This window comes from Triticum urartu, chromosome 7A, assembly GCF_056163025.1.
Source record: "Triticum urartu cultivar PI428250 chromosome 7A, HENAU_Tu73, whole genome shotgun sequence".
In the NCBI taxonomy this organism is placed as follows: domain Eukaryota; kingdom Viridiplantae; phylum Streptophyta; class Magnoliopsida; order Poales; family Poaceae; genus Triticum; species Triticum urartu.
This window is the reverse complement of record NC_141879.1, coordinates 739,806,814-739,824,754: the sequence shown is the minus strand read 5'-3', so window position 1 is coordinate 739,824,754 and position 17,941 is coordinate 739,806,814. Positions and strand designations below refer to the sequence as shown.

Below are 17,941 nucleotides of genomic sequence, written 5' to 3'. Positions count from 1 at the left end.
GCCCTGAATCTCCAAGAGATTATACTACTACGGTACAGGACATTATCTTTTCGGACGAACCACGCTACTATCTCTCACACATGTGGCTCTGTCTCCAGCTCCGGCCGGCCTCCTCTTGATCCAATCATATTGGCTCATCCAGTTCTTTTAATTTTGTTTTCAAAAAAAGAAATGTTCAAGCATGCCGGCCTATTAGATCACAGATCACCACCCTTCAATAAAATGATCCAAATTAATCCTTTTCCTAATGCTGAATGGTACTCCGTACTATCAAGTTCAGAGAACTAGTGTTGGATGCTGGCCTGTTGAATGGTACAAGAGTTGATCGAGACACAAATGAACATAGGCACATAAGCTCTGTTTTGTGGTGCACCTGCGCGCATGATCAAACAAGTTGCAGGCCCAACCGAGTTCTCAAATCCCGGAATTAATATAATGTGTGTCCCAAAAATCATCTCTTTCTGTGTGAGTGCTGGGATAAGGTGTTCTCTGACTGATGCCATGCACAAGCTAGCATAACTCGTCTTTCATCATCCACGCCGGAGATCATGCTCCAGATCAGACTGCGGATTAACGGTCGCAGCGTACACTTTACTTCCAGCCAATGGACTGTCACATGGAAGGGACTGCCGCCCTTCTGATTCTTTATGCAGCCGGAATGCTCGTTCTTTAGTTTCAGATCTAGCTGGAAAAACTTCTCCTTGGCACGCAACATCACCTGCATGACCTCGACCGCATGGCCGGTGCGGCACCTCGACCTGCGGTTCCGCTTCCCGTTCGTCATCGATCTTTGGTTGCGCTCGCATGCAGATGAGACAACCAACGGTGGGTCGCAGCAATTTCCGTCCATCGAGTCAATGCAGGTCATTCTGTTAAAAAATGCTGCACCTTTTCTCCTGTGCTTAGTTGCTTCCTCATGGACTGTCGTCCCCCTCGCGTTCCTGATTCATTTGTATACTGCCTTTGGCTCGTGCTTCAGTTTTAGATCTAGCTAGCTTAGTATACTACTAGTACAAACTTTACTACTGTAATTATGAGTTAACTGAAGAGGATGGCACGAGCAGGAGTACTATTGGAAAATGGCATAGTCGATAAGTGTGTGTGCATGTCACCATTCCAACACCAACTCTCATTGTCCAGACACTAAACAAGAAGTGCAACTGAATACCATTGCATAGCCCCGTTCGTCATCCATCGCCTCACACGCGCGCGTGCAGATGAAACAAGGCATTAGCAACGGTCGGTCGCAACAATTTCCATCGAGTCAATGCAGCAGGTCACTCTGCTCTTCTTCCTTAAAAATTCTGCACCTTTTTGTCCCATGCTTTGTTGCTTAGCACATGGAGTGTCGCCTGCCTCGGATTCCTGATTGATTTTCTTATGCTGGCCTGGCTCGTGCTTCAATTTCAGATCTAGATCTTTTTAGTATCACAAAACTTTACTACCTAGTTATTGCTAACTAGAGAGGATTACCCGCTCTATGCCTACAGATCTGTGCTATAAAAGAGTCCATCCATCAACCCACCAGGAACACACACAACCGAACAGCTAGCTTAGCTTGCTCACACAACCTCTCACACATACCACCAACCACCATAGTTAACCCTGCCTGCCGGGGTGCCGGAGGAGATGGAGGCGGCGATCGGCCCGGCAAATGGGCTCATTGGCAGCGTGCTGAACCACCTATCCAATGAGTTCGTTGAGGCATTTGTTGCCAGCTCTCAGCTCGGCCTCAACTCGGAGAAGATGAAGGAGGATCTCCTGCTCACGCAGGGGCTGTTGCACGAGGCCCAAAGGAGGGGCGTGAGCGACAACCCTGGTCTCCAGGGGTTGTTGCAGAGGCTCAGCGCCAAGGCCGACCAGGCCGAGGACGCACTGGATGAGCTCCACTACTTCATCATCCAGGACCAGCTCGACGGCACCCACTACGCGATGGCAGACCTGGGTGATGACCTCCGAGGTCATGCTCGCCACGGTCGCTATGCTCTTCGCCACACCATTGGTAACTGCTTTACATGCTTTTCTTGTTCGTGCATGAAAGATGATGATGGTATTGCTGCTGCTGTCATTACTGACAAGGACAACCCACCCAATGCAATGTTGGAAATATGCCCTAGAGGCAATAATAAATTGATTATTATTATATTATTTCCTTGTTCATGATAATCGTTTATTATCCATGCTATAATTGTATTGATAGGAAACTCAGATACATGTGTGGATACATAGACAACACCATGTCCCTAGTAAGCCTCTAGTTGACTAGCTCGTTGATCAATAGATGGTTACGGTTTCGTGACCATGGACATTGGATGTCATTGATAACGGGATCACATCATTAGGAGAATGATGTGATGGACAAGACCCAATCCTAAGCATAGCACTAGATCGTGTAGTTCGTATGCTAAAGCTTTTCTAATGTCAAGTATCATTTCCTTAGACCATGAGATTGTGCAACTCCCGGATACCGTAGGAATGCTTTGGGTGTATCAAACATCACAACGTAACTGGGTGACTATAAAGGTGCATTACAGGTATCTCCGAAAGTATCTGTTGGGTTGGCACGAATCGAGACTGGGATTTGTCACTCCGTGTAAACGGAGAGGTATCTCTGGGCCCACTCGGTAGGACATCATCATATGCGCAATGTGACCAAGGAGTTGATCACGGGATGATGTGTTACGGAACGAGTAAAGAGACTTACCGGTAACGAGATTGAACAAGGTATCGGGATACCGACGATCGAATCTCGGGCAAGTACAATACCGCTCGACAAAGGGAATTGTATACGGGATTGATTAAGTCCTTGACATCGTGGTTCATCCGATGAGATCATCGTGGAACATGTGGGAGCCATCATGGGTATCCAGATCCCGCTGTTGGTTATTAACCGGAGAACGTCTCGGTCATGTCTGCATGTCTCCCGAACCCGTAGGGTCTACACACTTAAGGTTCGATGACACTAGGGTTATAAAGGAAGCTTGTATGTGGTTACCGAATGTTGTTCGGAGTCCCGGATAAGATCCCGGATGTCACGAGGAGTTCCGGAATGGTCCGGAGGTAAAGATTTATATATAGGAAGTCCTGTTTCGGCCATCGGGACAAGTTTCGGGGTCATCGGTATTGTACCGGGACCACCGGAAGGGTCCCGGGGGCCCATCGGGTGGGGCCACCTGCCCCGGGGGGGCCACATGGGCTGTAGGGGGTGCGCCTTGGCCTACATGGGCCAAGGGCACCAGCCCCAAGAGGCCCATGCGCCTGGGGAAACCCTAAAGGAAGAGTCCCAGCAGGGGAAGGCACCTCCTAGGTGCCTTGGGGGGGGAGGACTCCTCCCCTGGCCGCCGCCCCCTTGGAGATTGGATCTCCTAGGGGCTGGCGCACCCCCCCTTGGGATCCCTATATATAGTGGGGTAGGAGGGCCTCTCAAACACACCTTTTGCCTTTGGTGCAGCCCCTCCCTCTCTCCTAAGTCTTCCTCCTCTTCTGCGGTGCTTGGCGAAGCCCTGCAGGATTGCCACGCTCCTCCACCACCACCACGCCGTTGTGCTGCTGCTGGATGGAGTCTTCCTCAACCTCTCCCTCTCTCCTTGCTGGACCAAGGCATGGGAGACGTCACCGGGCTGTACGTGTGTTGAACGCGGAGGTGCCGTCCGTTCGGCACTTGGTCATCGGTGATTTGAATCACGACGAGTACGACTCCATCAACCCCGTTCACTTGAACGCTTCCGCTTAGCGATCTACAAAGGTATGTAGATGCACTCACCTTCCCCTCGTTGCTGGTCTCTCCATAGATTGATCTTGGTGACACGTAGGAAAATTTTGAATTTCTGCTACGTTCCCCAACAGTGGCATCATGAGCTAGGTTTATGCGTAGATTCTATGCATGAGTAGAACACAAAGTAGTTGTGGGCGTTGATTTTGTTCAATATGCTTGCTGTTACTAGTCTTATCTTGATTCGGCGGCATCGTGGGATGAAGCGGCCTGGACCAACCTTACACGTATTCTTACGTGAGACCGGTTCCACCGACTGACATGCACTAGTTGCATAAGGTGGCTAGCGGGTGTCTGTCTCTCCTACTTTAGTCGGATCGGATTCGATGAAAAGGGTCCTTATGAAGGGTAAATAGCAATTGGCATATCACGTTGTGGTCTTTGCGTAGGTAAGAAACGTTCTTGCTAGAAACCCATAGCAGCCACGTAAAACATGCAAACAACAATTAGAGGACGTCTAACTTGTTTTTGCAGGGTATGCTATGTGATGTGATATGGCCAAAAGGATGTGATGAATGATATATGTGATGTATGAGATTGATCATGTTCTTGTCAAAGGAATCACGACTTGCATGTCAATGACGAGACAACTTCAAGAAGACACGATGATGGAGATCATGATGATGGAGATCATGGTGTCATACCGGTGACAAGATGATCATGGAGCCCCAAGATGGAGATCAAAGGAGCTATATGATATTGGCCATATCATGTCACTATTATTTGATTGCATGTGATGTTTATCATGTTTATACATCTTATTTGCTTAGAACGACGGTAGTAAATTAGATGATCCCTCATTAAAATTTCAAGAAGTGTTCTCCCCTAACTGTGCACCGTTGCTACAGTTCGTCGTTTCTAAGTACGCCGTGATGATCGGGTGTGATGGATCCTTACGTTCACATACAACGGGTGTAAGACAGTTTTACACATGCAAAACACTTAGGGTTAACTTGACGAGCCTAGCATGTACAGACATGGCCTCGGAACACAGAAGACCGAAAGGTCGAGCATGAGTCGTATAGAAGATACGATCAACATGAAGATGTTCACCGACGTTGACTAGTCCGTCTCACGTGATGATCGGACACGGCCTAGTTGACTCGGATCATGTAATCGCTTAGATGACTAGAGGGATGTCTATCTGAGTGGGAGTTCATAAGATGAACTTAATTATCCTGAACATAGTCAAAAGATCTTTGCAAATTATGTCGTAGCTCGCGCTTCAGTTCTACTGTTTAGATATGTTCCTAGAGAAAATTTAGTTGAAAGTTGATAGTAGCAATTATGCGGACTAGGTCCGTAAATTGAGGATTGTCCTCATTGCGTCATAGAAGGCTTATGTCCTTAATGCACCGCTCAGTGTGCTGAACCTCGAACGTTGTTTGTGGATGTTGCGAACATCTGACATACACATTTTGATAACTACATGATAGTTCAGTGCGTAATGCTAAATGGTTTAGAATTGAGGCGCCAAAGATGTTTTTTGAAACGTCGCGAAACATATGAGATGTTTCGAGGGCTGAAATTGGGATTTCAGGCTCGTGCCCACGTCAAGAGGTATAAGACCTCCGACGATTTTCTTAGCCTGCAAACTAAGGGAGAAAAGCTCAATTGTTGAGCTTGTGCTCAGATTGTCTGAGTACAACAATCATTTGAATCGAGTGGGAGTTGATCTCCCAGATAAGATAGTGATGTTTCTCCAAAGTCATTACCACCAAGGTGCTAGAGCTTCGTGATGAACTATAATATATCAGGGACATATATGATGATCCTTGAGATATTCGCGATGTTTGACACCACAAAAGTAGAAATCAAGAAGGAGCATCAATCTTTGATGGTTGGTGAAACCACTAGTTTCAAGAAGGGCAAGGGAACAAAGGGATACTTCATGAAACGGCAATTCAGCTGCTGCTCTAGTGAAGAAACCCAAGGTTGAACCCAAACCCGAGACTCAGTGCTTCTGTAATAAGGGGAACAGCCACTGGAGCAGAATTACCCTAGATACTTGGTAGATGAGAAGGCTGGCAAGGTCGATAGAAGTATATTGGATATACATTGTGTTGATGTGTACTTTACTAGTACTCCTAGTAGCACCAGGGTATTAGATACCGGTTCAGTTGCTAAGTGTTAGTAACTCGAAATAAAAGCTACGGAATAAAACGGAGACTAGCTAAAGGTGAGCTGACGATATGTGTTGGAAGTGTTTCCAATGTTGATATGATCAAGCATCGCAAGCTCCCTCTACCATCGAGTTTGGTGTTTGCGTTGAGCATAGACATGATTGGATTATGTCTATCGCGATACGGTTATTCATTTAAGGAGAATAATGGTTACTCTGTTTATTTGAATAATACCTTCAATGGTCTTGCACCTAAAATGAATGGTTTATTGAATCTCGATCATAGTGATACGCATGTTCATGCCAAAAGATATAAGATAGTAATGATAGTACCACCTACTTGTGGCACTGCCACATAAGTCATATCGGTATAAAACGCATGAAGAAGCTCCATGTTGATGGATCTTTGGACTCACTCATTTTTGAAAAGTTTGAGACATGCGAACCATGTTTGTTGGTAGATATGCATGAAGAAACTCTATACAGATGGATCGTTTGGACTCACTTGATTTTGAATCACTTGAGACATGCAAATCATACCACATGGGCAAGATGACTGAAAGCCTCGTTTCAGTAAAGTGGAAATAGAAAGCAACTTGTTGGAAGTAATACATTTTGATGTGTGCAGTCCAATGAGTGCTGAGGCGTGTAGTGGATATCGTTATGTTCTTACTTCACAGATGATTTGAGTAGATGTTGAGTCTATTTACTTGATGAATCAAGAGTCTGAATTATTGAAAGGTTCAAGTAATTTCAGGGTGAAGTTGAAAGATCGTCGTGACAAGAGGATAAAATATCTATGATATGATCATAGAGATGAATATCTGAATTACGAGTTTGGCACAGAACTAAGACATTGTGGAAACTGTTTCACAACTAATCCATCCTGGAACACCATAGTGTGATGGTGTGTCCGAACATCATAACTGCACCCTATTGGATATGATGCATACCATGATGTCTCTTATCGAATTACCACAATAGTTTATGGGTTAGGCATTAGAGACAACCACGTTCACTTTAAAAGGGACACCACGTAATTCCGATGAGATGACACCGTATGAACTATGGTTTAGAGAAACCTAAGCTGTCATTTCTTAAAAGTTTGGGGCTGCGACGCTTATGTGGAAAAGTTTCAGGCCGATAAGCTCGAACCCAAAGCGGATAAATGCATCTTCATAGGACACCCAAAACAGTTGGATATACCTCCTGTCTAAGATCCGAAAGCAATAAGGGATTGTTTCTAGAATCGGGTCCTTTCTCGAGGAAAAGTTTCTCTCGAAAGAATTGAGTGGGAGGATGGTGGAGACTTGATGAGGTTATTGAACCGTCTCTTCAACTAGTGTATGGCAGGGCACAGAAGTTGTTCCTGTGGCACCTACACCAATTGAAGTGGAAGCTTATGATGGTGATCATGATACTTCAGATCAAGTCACTACCAAACATCATAGGATGACAAGGATGCGTACTACTTCAGAGTGGTACGTAACCCTGTCTTGGAAGTCATGTTGCTAGACAACAATGAACCTACGAGCTATGGAGAAGCGATGGTGGGCCCGGATTCCGATAAATGGCTCGAGGCCATGAAATCCGAGAGAGGATCCATGTATGGAAACAAAGTGTAGACTTTGACAGAACAGCTCGATGGTCATAAGGCTGTTGAGTGCAGATGGATTTTAAAAGGAAGACGGACAATGATGGTAAATGTCACCATTAAGAAAGCTCGACTTGTCGTTAAGATGTTTTCCGACAAGTTCAAGGAGTTGACTACGATGAGACTTTCTCACTCGTAGCGATGCTAAGAGTCTGTTGGAATTATATTAGCGATTACTGCATTATTTATGAAATCTTGCAGATAGGATGTCAAAACATTGTTTCCTCGACGTTTTTCTTGAGGAAAGGTTGTATGTGATACAACCGGATGATTTTGTCAATCCTGAAAGATGCTAATAAGTATGCAAAGCTCCAGCAATCCTTCTAAGGACTGGAGTGAGCATCTCGGAGTTGGAATGTATGCTTTGATGAGATGATCAAAGATTTTGGGTGTATACAAAGTTTATGAGAAACTTGTATTTCCAAACAAGTGAGTGGGAGCACTATAGAATTTCTGATGAGTATATGTTATGGATCAGAAACGATGTAGAATTTCTGGAAAGCATATAGGGTTATTTGGAAAGTGTTTTTTCAATGGAAAGCCTGGATTAAGCTATTTGAACATTGAGCATCAAGATCTATGAGGATAGATCAAAACGCTTAATGGTACTTTCAAATGAGCACATACCTTGAAATGATCTTGAAGGTGTTCAAGATGGACCAGTCAAAGAAGGAGTTCTTGCCTGAGTTGTAAGGTATGAAGTTGAAACTTAAAGCTCGACCACGGCAGAATAGAGAGAAAGGACGGAGGTCGTCCCCTATGCTTCTAACGTAGGCTCTTCAGTATGCTATGCTGTGTACCGCACCTGAAGTGTGCCTTGCCATAAGTCAGTCAAGGGGTACAAGAGTGATCCAAGAATGGATCACAGGACAGCGGTCAAAGTTATCCTTAGTAACTAGTGGACTAAGGAATTTTCTCGATTATGGAGGTGGTGAAAGAGTTCGTCGTAAAGAGTTACGTCAATGCAAGCTTAACACCTATCCGGATAGCTCTGAGTAGAGATACCGGATACATATAATGGAGCAATAATTTAGAATAGCTCCAAGTAGAAAAGTTATTTGGATTAGCTCCAAATAGAACGTGGTAGCTACATCTAGGAGATGACATAGAGATTTGTAAAGCACACACGGATCTGAAAGGTTCAGACCCGTTGACTAAAACCTCTCTCACAAGCAACATGATCAAACCTAGAACTCATTGAGTGTTAATCACATAGTGATGTGAGCTAGACTACCGACTCTAGTAAACTCTTGGGTGTTAGTCACATGGCGATGTGACCTGTGAATGTTAATCACATGGCGATGTGAACTAGATTATTGACTCTAGTGCAAGTGGGAGACTGTTGGAAATATGCCCTAGAGGCAATAATAAATTGATTATTATTATATTATTTCCTTGTTCATGATAATCGTTTATTATCCATGCTATAATTGTATTGATAGGAAACTCAGATACATGTGTGGATACATAGACAACACCGTGTCCCTAGTAAGCCTCTAGTTGACTAGCTCGTTGATCAGTAGATGGTTACGGTTTCCTGACCATGGACATTGGATGTCATTGATAACGGGATCACATCATTAGGAGAATGATGTGATGGACAAGACCCAATCCTAAGCATAGCACTAGATCGTGTAGTTCGTATGCTAAAGCTTTTCTAATGTCAAGTATCATTTCCTTAGACCATGAGATTGTGCAACTCCCGGATACCGTAGGAATGCTTTGGGTGTATCAAACGTCACAACGTAACTGGGTGACTATAAAGGTGCATTACAGGTATCTCCGAAAGTATCTGTTGGGTTGGCACGAATCGAGACTGGGATTTGTCACTCCGTGTAAACGGAGAGGTATCTCTGGGCCCACTCGGTAGGACATCATCATATGCGCAATGTGACCAAGGAGTTGATCACGGGATGATGTGTTACGGAACGAGTAAAGAGACTTACCGTTAACGAGATTGAACAAGGTATCGGGATACCGACGACCGAATCTCGGGCAAGTACAATACCGCTCGACAAAGGGAATTGTATACGGGATTGATTAAGTCCTTGACATCGTGGTTCATCTGATGAGATCATCGTGGAACATATGGGAGCCATCATGGGTATCCAGATCCCGCTGTTGGTTATTGACCGGAGAACGTCTCGGTCATGTCTGCATGTCTCCCGAACCCGTAGGGTCTACACACTTAAGGTTCGATGACGCTAGGGTTATAAAGGAAGCTTGTATGTGGTTACCGAATGTTGTTCGGAGTCCCGGATAAGATCCGGGACGTCACGAGGAGTTCCGGAATGGTCCGGAGGTAAAGATTTATATATAGGAAGTCCTGTTTCGGCCATCGGGACAAGTTTCGGGGTCATCGGTATTGTACCGGGACCACCGGAAGGGTCCCGGGGGCCCACCGGGTGGGGCCACCTGCCCCGGGGGGGCCACATGGGCTGTAGGGGGTGCGCCTTGGCCTACATGGGCCAAGGGCACCAGCCCCCAAGAGGCCCATGCGCCTGGGGAAACCCTAAAGGAAGAGTCCCAGCAGGGGAAGGCACCTCCTAGGTGCCTTGGGGGGGGAGGACTCCTCCCCTGGCCGCCGCCCCCTTGGAGATTGGATCTCCTAGGGGCTGGCGCACCCCCCCTTGAGATCCCTATATATAGTGGGGTAGGAGGGCCTCTCAAACACACCTTTTGCCTTTGGTGCAGCCCCTCCCTCTCTCCTAAGTCTTCCTCCTCTTCTGCGGTGCTTGGCGAAGCCCTGCAGGATTGCCACGCTCCTCCACCACCACCACGCCGTTGTGCTGCTACTGGATGGAGTCTTCCTCAACCTCTCCCTCTCTCCTTGCTGGATCAAGGCATGGGAGACGTCACCGGGCTGTACGTGTGTTGAACGCGGAGGTGTCGTCCGTTCGGCACTTGGTCATCGGTGATTTGAATCACGACGAGTACGACTCCATCAACCCCGTTCACTTGAACGCTTCCGCTTAGCGATCTACAAAGGTATGTAGATGCACTCACCTTCCCCTCGTTGCTTGTCTCTCCATAGATTGATCTTGGTGACACGTAGGAAAATTTTGAATTTCTGCTACGCTCCCCAACATGCAATTCTGAAACCTGGTAGTGATGATAATGATGGTCCAGTTGCTAAGTTGCCATTTGACAGAGTTGCCATTTCCAAGAAAATCAAGTCAGTGATAGAGGAAACACAATCCCTTTGTAACCGTGTCTCCCAGTTGCTCCACATAATTCCTCACCATAGCACCACCACTACAATCCCCCAAAGACACCGTATCACAGGGTCAACCATTGTCCAAGATACATTGTATGGGAGGAGAGCTATTTTTGAGAAAACTGTAGGTGATATCCTCACTAGTGCCACAGAGCAGTGTGAGCCCCTTTCTGTTCTTCCTATAGTTGGTCCAGGGGGTATTGGAAAGACAACTTTCACCCAACACCTGTATAATGATAAGAGGATAGAAGAGCACTTTGCTGTTAGGGTTTGGGTATGCGTATCAACTGATTTTGATGAGCTTAGACTCAGCCAACAGGTCCTTAGTAGCATAGAAGGAAGCAACTCTCCAAATCAGACAACAAGCTTAGATCAGCTCCAAATATCCATAGCAGAGAGACTCAAGTCAAAAAGGTTTTTAATTGTCTTTGATGATATATGGGAATGCAATGGTGAGGGATGGAAAAAATTGTTAGCGCCATTCAAGAAGGGGGAAGCCAAGGGTAACATGGTTCTCGTCACAACTCGATTTCCAATAATATCTGAAATGGTTAAAACAACCAATACAATAGCACTGCAAGGTCTGGAGTTTGATGACTTCTTCACATTCTTTAAATCATTAATATTTGGGGGAATCAAACTTGAGTATAACCAAGAGGACTTTGATGATATAGCAAGAGATATTGCAAATAAATGGAAAGGTTCACCGCTAGCAGCCAAAACAGTTGGTCGGTTACTAAGGAAGGAATTTTCTCGGGAACATTGGACCGGAGTTCTTAACAACAATGAGTGGCAAAAGCAAAAAAATAGTGATGATATTATGCCATCGTTGCGGATTAGCTATGATCACCTTCCTTTTCATCTAAAAAAATGCTTTTCATATTTTGCCTTGTTCCCTGAAGATTATCAGTTTAGGAATTTAGATATTACATATTTTTGGATTGCACTAGGGGTCATAGAAAAAGATGAGAATTATATTGAAGAATTTGTAGAGAATGGTTTTCTTGTTAAGGTAGTAGATCATAACAAGGAACCATACTATGTAATTCATGATTTATTACATGAACTGTCTCGAAGTGTTTCATCACCAGAGTGCCTCAACATATGTAGTTCAGGTTTTAGAGTTGGTGACATCCCACAAACTGTTCGACACTTATCCATCACAATAGAAGGTAGGTATGAAGGGAATTTTAGTATAGAAATGATCAAATTGAGAAGCAAGATAGACATGGCCAATTTGCGGGCTTTGATGATTTTTGGAGGATATGGAGTCACAATAGATGGTATTTTGAAAGATATTTGTAAAGAAGTAGAGGGTCTCCGTGTCCTACTTATAAGAGTGGGGTTCAATGAACCTTTGCCACTCAATTTTTCAAAACTTATCCACCTCCGGTACCTAAAACTTTTGCACCCAAATTCAGACTATTGGCTAATTGCTAGTACACTATCCAGATTCTATCACTTGAAATATTTATACTTTTTTGATCTTCATTCGAACTTACCTAAAGATATTAACTGTCTTATCAACTTACGTCATTTTGGTGTTGGTGTTTACCACCATGCCCGAGTTCCCGGGGTCGGAAAGATGAAATGCTTACAGGAGCTCAAAGAATTCAGCGTTAGAAAAGAGAGTGTTGGGTTTGAACTGAGGGAGTTGGGGGAACTAAATGAGCTTGGAGGAGAACTCACTATATATGGTCTTGAGAAGGTGGCAACCATGGAAGAGGCTAAAGAAGCCAAGCTTGTGTGTAAAAGAGATTTGAAAAAGCTTGAGTTAGTTTGTGGTACGGAACTCCAACATAGTGATGTTCTTGATGCTCTTAAGCGACACCCTAATCTTGAAGCACTTGAAATTAGAAATCATGGTGGTACAATTGGCCCTAGTTGGTTGTGTGGTGACATTAGCATCAAAATGTTGGGGTCTCTCCACCTAGAGGATGTGTCTTGGGGCACCCTTCCACCTTTTGGGCAGCTATTGCATCTCGCGTCACTCACATTGATCAGCATTTCTGTACTTCGTGAGATCAGACCTTGCTTGGGTGGTGTTTCGGACAAAAGCTTTGTGAATTTGAAGAATATTGTTCTTGACAGATTACCTGAATTTGTTGAGTGGGTTGGGGGGGCTAATGCCCAATCTTTTTCAAGACTTGAATGCATCAGCTGCAAAGATTGTCCCAAACTCTGTGCTGTGCCCTTTCTGGAGTGCTCTATCTCTTATGCCAATCTGTCAAAGTTTGTTGTTGATGATTGCCCTAAGTTGTCTCTGCCTCCCATGCCTCACACGCCCACACTAACATCTTATCTTGTGAGACATGGTTCCACAGAGTTGTCTTATGATTGTGAAAGATATGAAAAGGTCTTGGTTATTAATGGGTATAGTGGTGAGCTGGCCTGGGATAACCTACATGAAGTACAAGGAATCCGTATTGAAGATCTGTCACACATTCCATTGAGAGAGCTCATCAAACTGAAATCCCTAAAAGATCTAAGTTTCAGCACATGCAACATCACGTGGCATGGACTGCAGGACTTCACGTGGCTCCAACAACTTATAGTAAAAGACTGTAGCAACTTCTTTAAGTGGCCCACTGAAGCAGCTCACACCATCAAGCCTTTCCCTGCTTCCCTTGAAGTCCTTGAGATCCACGGGGAGTCAGGCATGCAGTCAATGGCTCTGCTCTCAGACCTCACTTGTCTCAAATCTCTAGCTTTGCTGGACTTTGAGAATTTAACAGTGGATGGATTTAATCCTCTCATCACGGTCAGCCTCAACTCTTTGTTTGTGTATAACAAAGGAAATTGTGTTGGCCGCTCTGTATCAGCGGATCTGTTCTCGGAATTGGCGGTAGCAAGGACCAACCTATCATTGCGTGTGGGATCCTTCCGACTGGAATTTCTTGTAGTGGATTGCATCTTAGCCGTGCTCGTTGCTCCCATCTGCAGCCTCCTTGCCGGCAACCTCCAGAATTTACAATTCTGGCATGATCAGCGGGCAGAAAGCTTCACGGGAGAGGAAGATGGAGCTCTTCAGCTCCTCACCTCCCTCCGTTACATCACATTTGAGGATTGCCCGAATCTGCCATGCCTTCCTCAAGTGTTACACCTCCTTCCTTCACTTCGCCACCTACATGTCACACGTTGTCCTGAAATCTGATCTCTGCCCAAGGGGGACTTCCCCACTTCGCTACGTGTAGCCGTAACGGCTGGCAGTCGCGAGCTAGATGAGCAACTCCAGAAATTAAAGGAAACAAACCCAGATGTTCGTGTGTACATTCACTAGCTCGGCCAAGGTACGTAACTGGTAATATGCGAGCCCTTCTTCTGTTTTCTGCTAATTTGGAGTATGAAGATTATTATCCTAACCTTCACGGTTTGGAAATATTTCAGGTCTCAGATACTAGATCGAGCTAGGTTGTGTGCATTGCTTGTTTGGAGTATTGGCGAAATATATATATCGCAGAAGTTTTAGATGATATAAGACTGCTTCAATTGTATATGAGTAAGCACAACACATACTTTGCTCCATTTTTTTTGGTGGCATAATGCAACTATGTTTCCTCACCGTTTTTTGAATATCTCAAAGCTAAAACGCCTACTATTTTGTACGATGTTGGAACAGGCACATATTTTTTCAAGCTCTTGGTCGGTTCGGAGTACAATCAACTACCAACTGCATCTTGTGCAGACTGTGAAGTTTGCATATATTGTGAAGTTTGACTTGCATCCTTCATAGTTTCAGTCTCTGCTTGGTAGCTTCATCTACAACCAGCTCAAAGTAATGTCTAAGCATCTATATTTCGTTAGTTCCCTTACCTTGCTAATTTTCTCACCTCATATTCATTACTTTTATTCTGCAGAACCATTACAGATTTACAGTCAACTGTCATTTCTACTGTTGGAAGTTAGACAAAAGAAGCAGATGCCGTAATGTCCTGGAGGAGCTGCCCAGTTCTGCATCGACCGTCCATCACAAATGTCAGTTTGGCCGCTCATTCACCTCTTTTAGAAAGGGGAAAAAAGATCCATACTAAAGCACCGATTTTTTCCATGCATGTGTGGCATCAGCGACCAGGTTATTTGTTCATAAGTCCATGCAGCCCCTGACCGCCGACTAGACTCACTCTCAAAGTCTCAAGCTTCAGAGTTTCAGTTCAGATTTAGCAGGTTCGCCTGTTGGCTGTTGACCAACGGAAGTAATGACTGAGAAATTATATCCATGAATCCCATTACCTTGTTTACCCTTTTTTATTTAGTCTTACACCCGTTACTTGGTTTCTGCAGACAAATTGCATCCAACAGTGGATTTACAAGTTGGCATTAATTCAGAGCTCGGTTTTTCCATCCAAACAACGATTGTAAAAATAGAAGCATCTGTCCGGATTTCTCGATGGAGAGCTGAGTGATTGTGCATAATCTACCATTTAAAAGGTACTAGTTGATTACTTCCTGTGGACTGGTGGTGATTCATTACTCGTTTCAACAAGTTACATTACATATTTTCTGTGCTGATTCATTTCATGTATTTGGTGGCAGCATCACGGTGCTGCTGTGTGTTAACCTTCAGAGTTTCAGCTGTAAGAATTGAGCCAACTGTATCCACGATGATGAATTCCATGACCTCGTTCATCATTTTCTGGCTCTTAGATTCGTTAATTCTATTTCTGCAGAACAGGTTGCAGTCAACGGTGAATTCAGAAGTCGGTATTCAGAAGCTAAGTTGGTAGTTACATCCAAACAGCAAAAGTAACCTGCAAAGAGCATCGGTCTTGATGTCTGGATGGAGAGCTGCGCACGTTCATTCGCCATTTCAACGGTAATTCATTATATACCGATGCAAGTCATCAAGTAACTACTAAGTGCATGCAAAACAAACATGTACTCGTGTTCCTTGATTTATTGTTTCATTCCATAGTGCTTCTGTTTTACGCCTACCTTCCTTGCCTATGCAGTTCTGGCAGCTCTTATATTACATTTTGTGTATTGTGGTACCGGTGTTTGAAATGGAGTACTGCAATTTGCTTGCATTGCATGGTCAAATTTGAAGACATGGCTGGGGTAGCGGATTGATTCACCAGGAGGTGCATGCCTATTTGTTTACATAAATCTTATGAATGTGCCTTTCTTTTAACTTAAGAGTGTGGTGTCATTATTCTAACCTGTGTGCAATATTTCAGGTCTCAGATTATACAAGCCGTTTCATTGGTTCCCCTGGAGTATCGGCCGATTCACTTTTATGCATGCGCATTGCCTAACTTCCTAGTGACTGGCCGGCTTTTGTTTCACTACATAATCAATTTGGGTGCAAGAGCAATTTCTCCTCTGTTTAGGTCTATTGATCTATCTGAGCAATTTTAGATGATACAAGTGGCTGTTAATTAGTACTGTATATGGAGTAGTCATCACACCCTTTTTTTGCTCCATTCTTACATTGGTTTAATGCAAGAACGTTTCATTCGCATTTATATTCTGAATGAATATATTTGAATGCTAATAAAAGCATGTTTCGTGCAACATTGGAACAGGTTGATTACATTTCATCTTGTGCAGACTTTGGAGATCGCTTGATGGTGATGTTTCACTTACATCCCTCAGAGTTTCATTGCCAGTTCAGCAGGTTCGATTGTAGACCGACTCAAAATACTACTAATAAACTGAGCACTCATGTTCGTGAGTTTCCAAGTCTTACGTTCACCATTACTTGAATTATGCAGAACAATCAATTTGAAGCCAACAGTGAATTTACAAGTTGGCTAATTACCTGCAGCTGAAGTGAGCCCCTGTCTTGATGACTCGATGGAGAGCTGCGCAGTTCTGCATCAATTGTTTCAAAGGTAATTAATTACATCAAGAGGTGGTGATTCAGTACGTGTTTAGAGAAGTTACATTATCTCTTAATTATCACTGTGATTTTCTGGTACTGATTGATTAATGAATGTTGCGTCATCGTCATGCAGGTTTCCCCTTCTTTTGATGAAGCCAGACACTAGGCTCCTCCTGATCCTCTCTCCCCACCGCCTTCTCTTTCTAGCCTCCGCCACTGCCACCGCCTACATTGCCTCCCCACCATCTACTCTCCCTTGGTCTGCTCTCGCCAAGCCGATACCACCAGTGAGCTGAGCTCCCCATCACTCCCGCTTAGTCCTTGCAAATAAACACAGTTTTGAGCAGCATTTAGGAATTAGTTAGGCTCTCAAGCGTGCATCGTGTCGTGCATGTATACAAAACACCCTTTGATCACCAACACAAATCATGTTGGGTCTCTCGCTCTCTAAGAAAATGCCTCTTTACACTCCTCCCTTCCTTCCTACCCCCACTCCGCTGCCCATCTTGCCGGATCAGTCGACGGGATCAAGCAGCATGGACAGAACTTGGCACACCATAGATGATGAAGATGATGACGACGACGATTTCGAACTCGGAAAATCATGCGTGCTTTTCTGTAGTGTTGATCAGTACAACAATTCATCCCTAGTGTAAACTTACTTGAAAGTTAATTTAGATGGAAAATCATGCATGCTTTTCTGTAGTGTTGATCAGTATAACAATTCATCCCTAGTGTAAACTTACTTGAAAGTTAATTTAGATTGTAAGGATTGCGGTTCAGTTCCAGCTAGCCTTCCTAGGTAGATTGATTTTCCTTTTCCTTTTGAGGCTTGATTGTTTAACACAGACAAACCTGGAGCATTACTTGCTGTTCAGACATGTAGTGCTTACTACTATTAAGCAGAACACTTTGAATAAATTGTCCATTCTTGGTTAAATTTCCAGCATTTTGTTGCTTTGTTTTCGTATCAGAATGTGTGTTGCAAATGGAGAATGCTAGGCCACACACAAATGTTTCTTGTTCATTGATCACTCCATTGATTCTTCCCTACTGTAAATGTGTTTAAAGGCTAGAGCATATGCATCATGAAATTATTATTTTCCCAAAAAAATATCAGCACTAATAATTTTATATTGTATAACATTATTATTGTGAATGTTTATATTTTTAGTATAAATTTAGTCAAACTTTATGAAGATTGACTTTGCACAAAACTTATATACGGAGTAAAGAAAAAAAAGGAAGGAAGTAGTAATAATTTGGAACACACTAGTCCTAGCCAGGCTGGGCCGCCACACAGACCCAGTAATCCAGCAGTGTGGGGCTGGGCCGATACTATCACAATAATCCCT

General features: G+C 44.1%; 1 protein-coding gene across 1 annotated transcript; it reads left to right on the top strand.

The window, feature by feature from the left end:
- Nucleotides 1-1,210: 1,210 nt before the first annotated feature.
- Nucleotides 1,211-13,919, top strand: LOC147962562 (putative disease resistance RPP13-like protein 1). Its single transcript, XM_087534231.1, has 3 exons — nucleotides 1,211-2,096; nucleotides 10,643-12,706; nucleotides 12,794-13,919. Exons 1-3 carry the CDS (start codon nucleotides 1,630-1,632, stop codon nucleotides 13,917-13,919), a joined length of 3,657 nt encoding a protein of 1,218 aa, XP_087390357.1. The 5' UTR covers nucleotides 1,211-1,629.
- Nucleotides 13,920-17,941: the final 4,022 nt, after the last annotated feature.

Coding starts and splice junctions, on each gene's coding strand:
- LOC147962562 (XM_087534231.1), top strand. CDS start 1,630: ATGGAGGCGGCGATCGGCCCGGCAAATGGGCTCATTGGCAGCGTGCTG. Junction 2,097..10,642: donor AAGGACAACCCACCCAATGC/AATGTTGGAAAT, acceptor CCAACATGCAAT/TCTGAAACCTGGTAGTGATG. Junction 12,707..12,793: donor TCTCTCCACCTAGAGGATGT/GTCTTGGGGCAC, acceptor TCGTGAGATCAG/ACCTTGCTTGGGTGGTGTTT.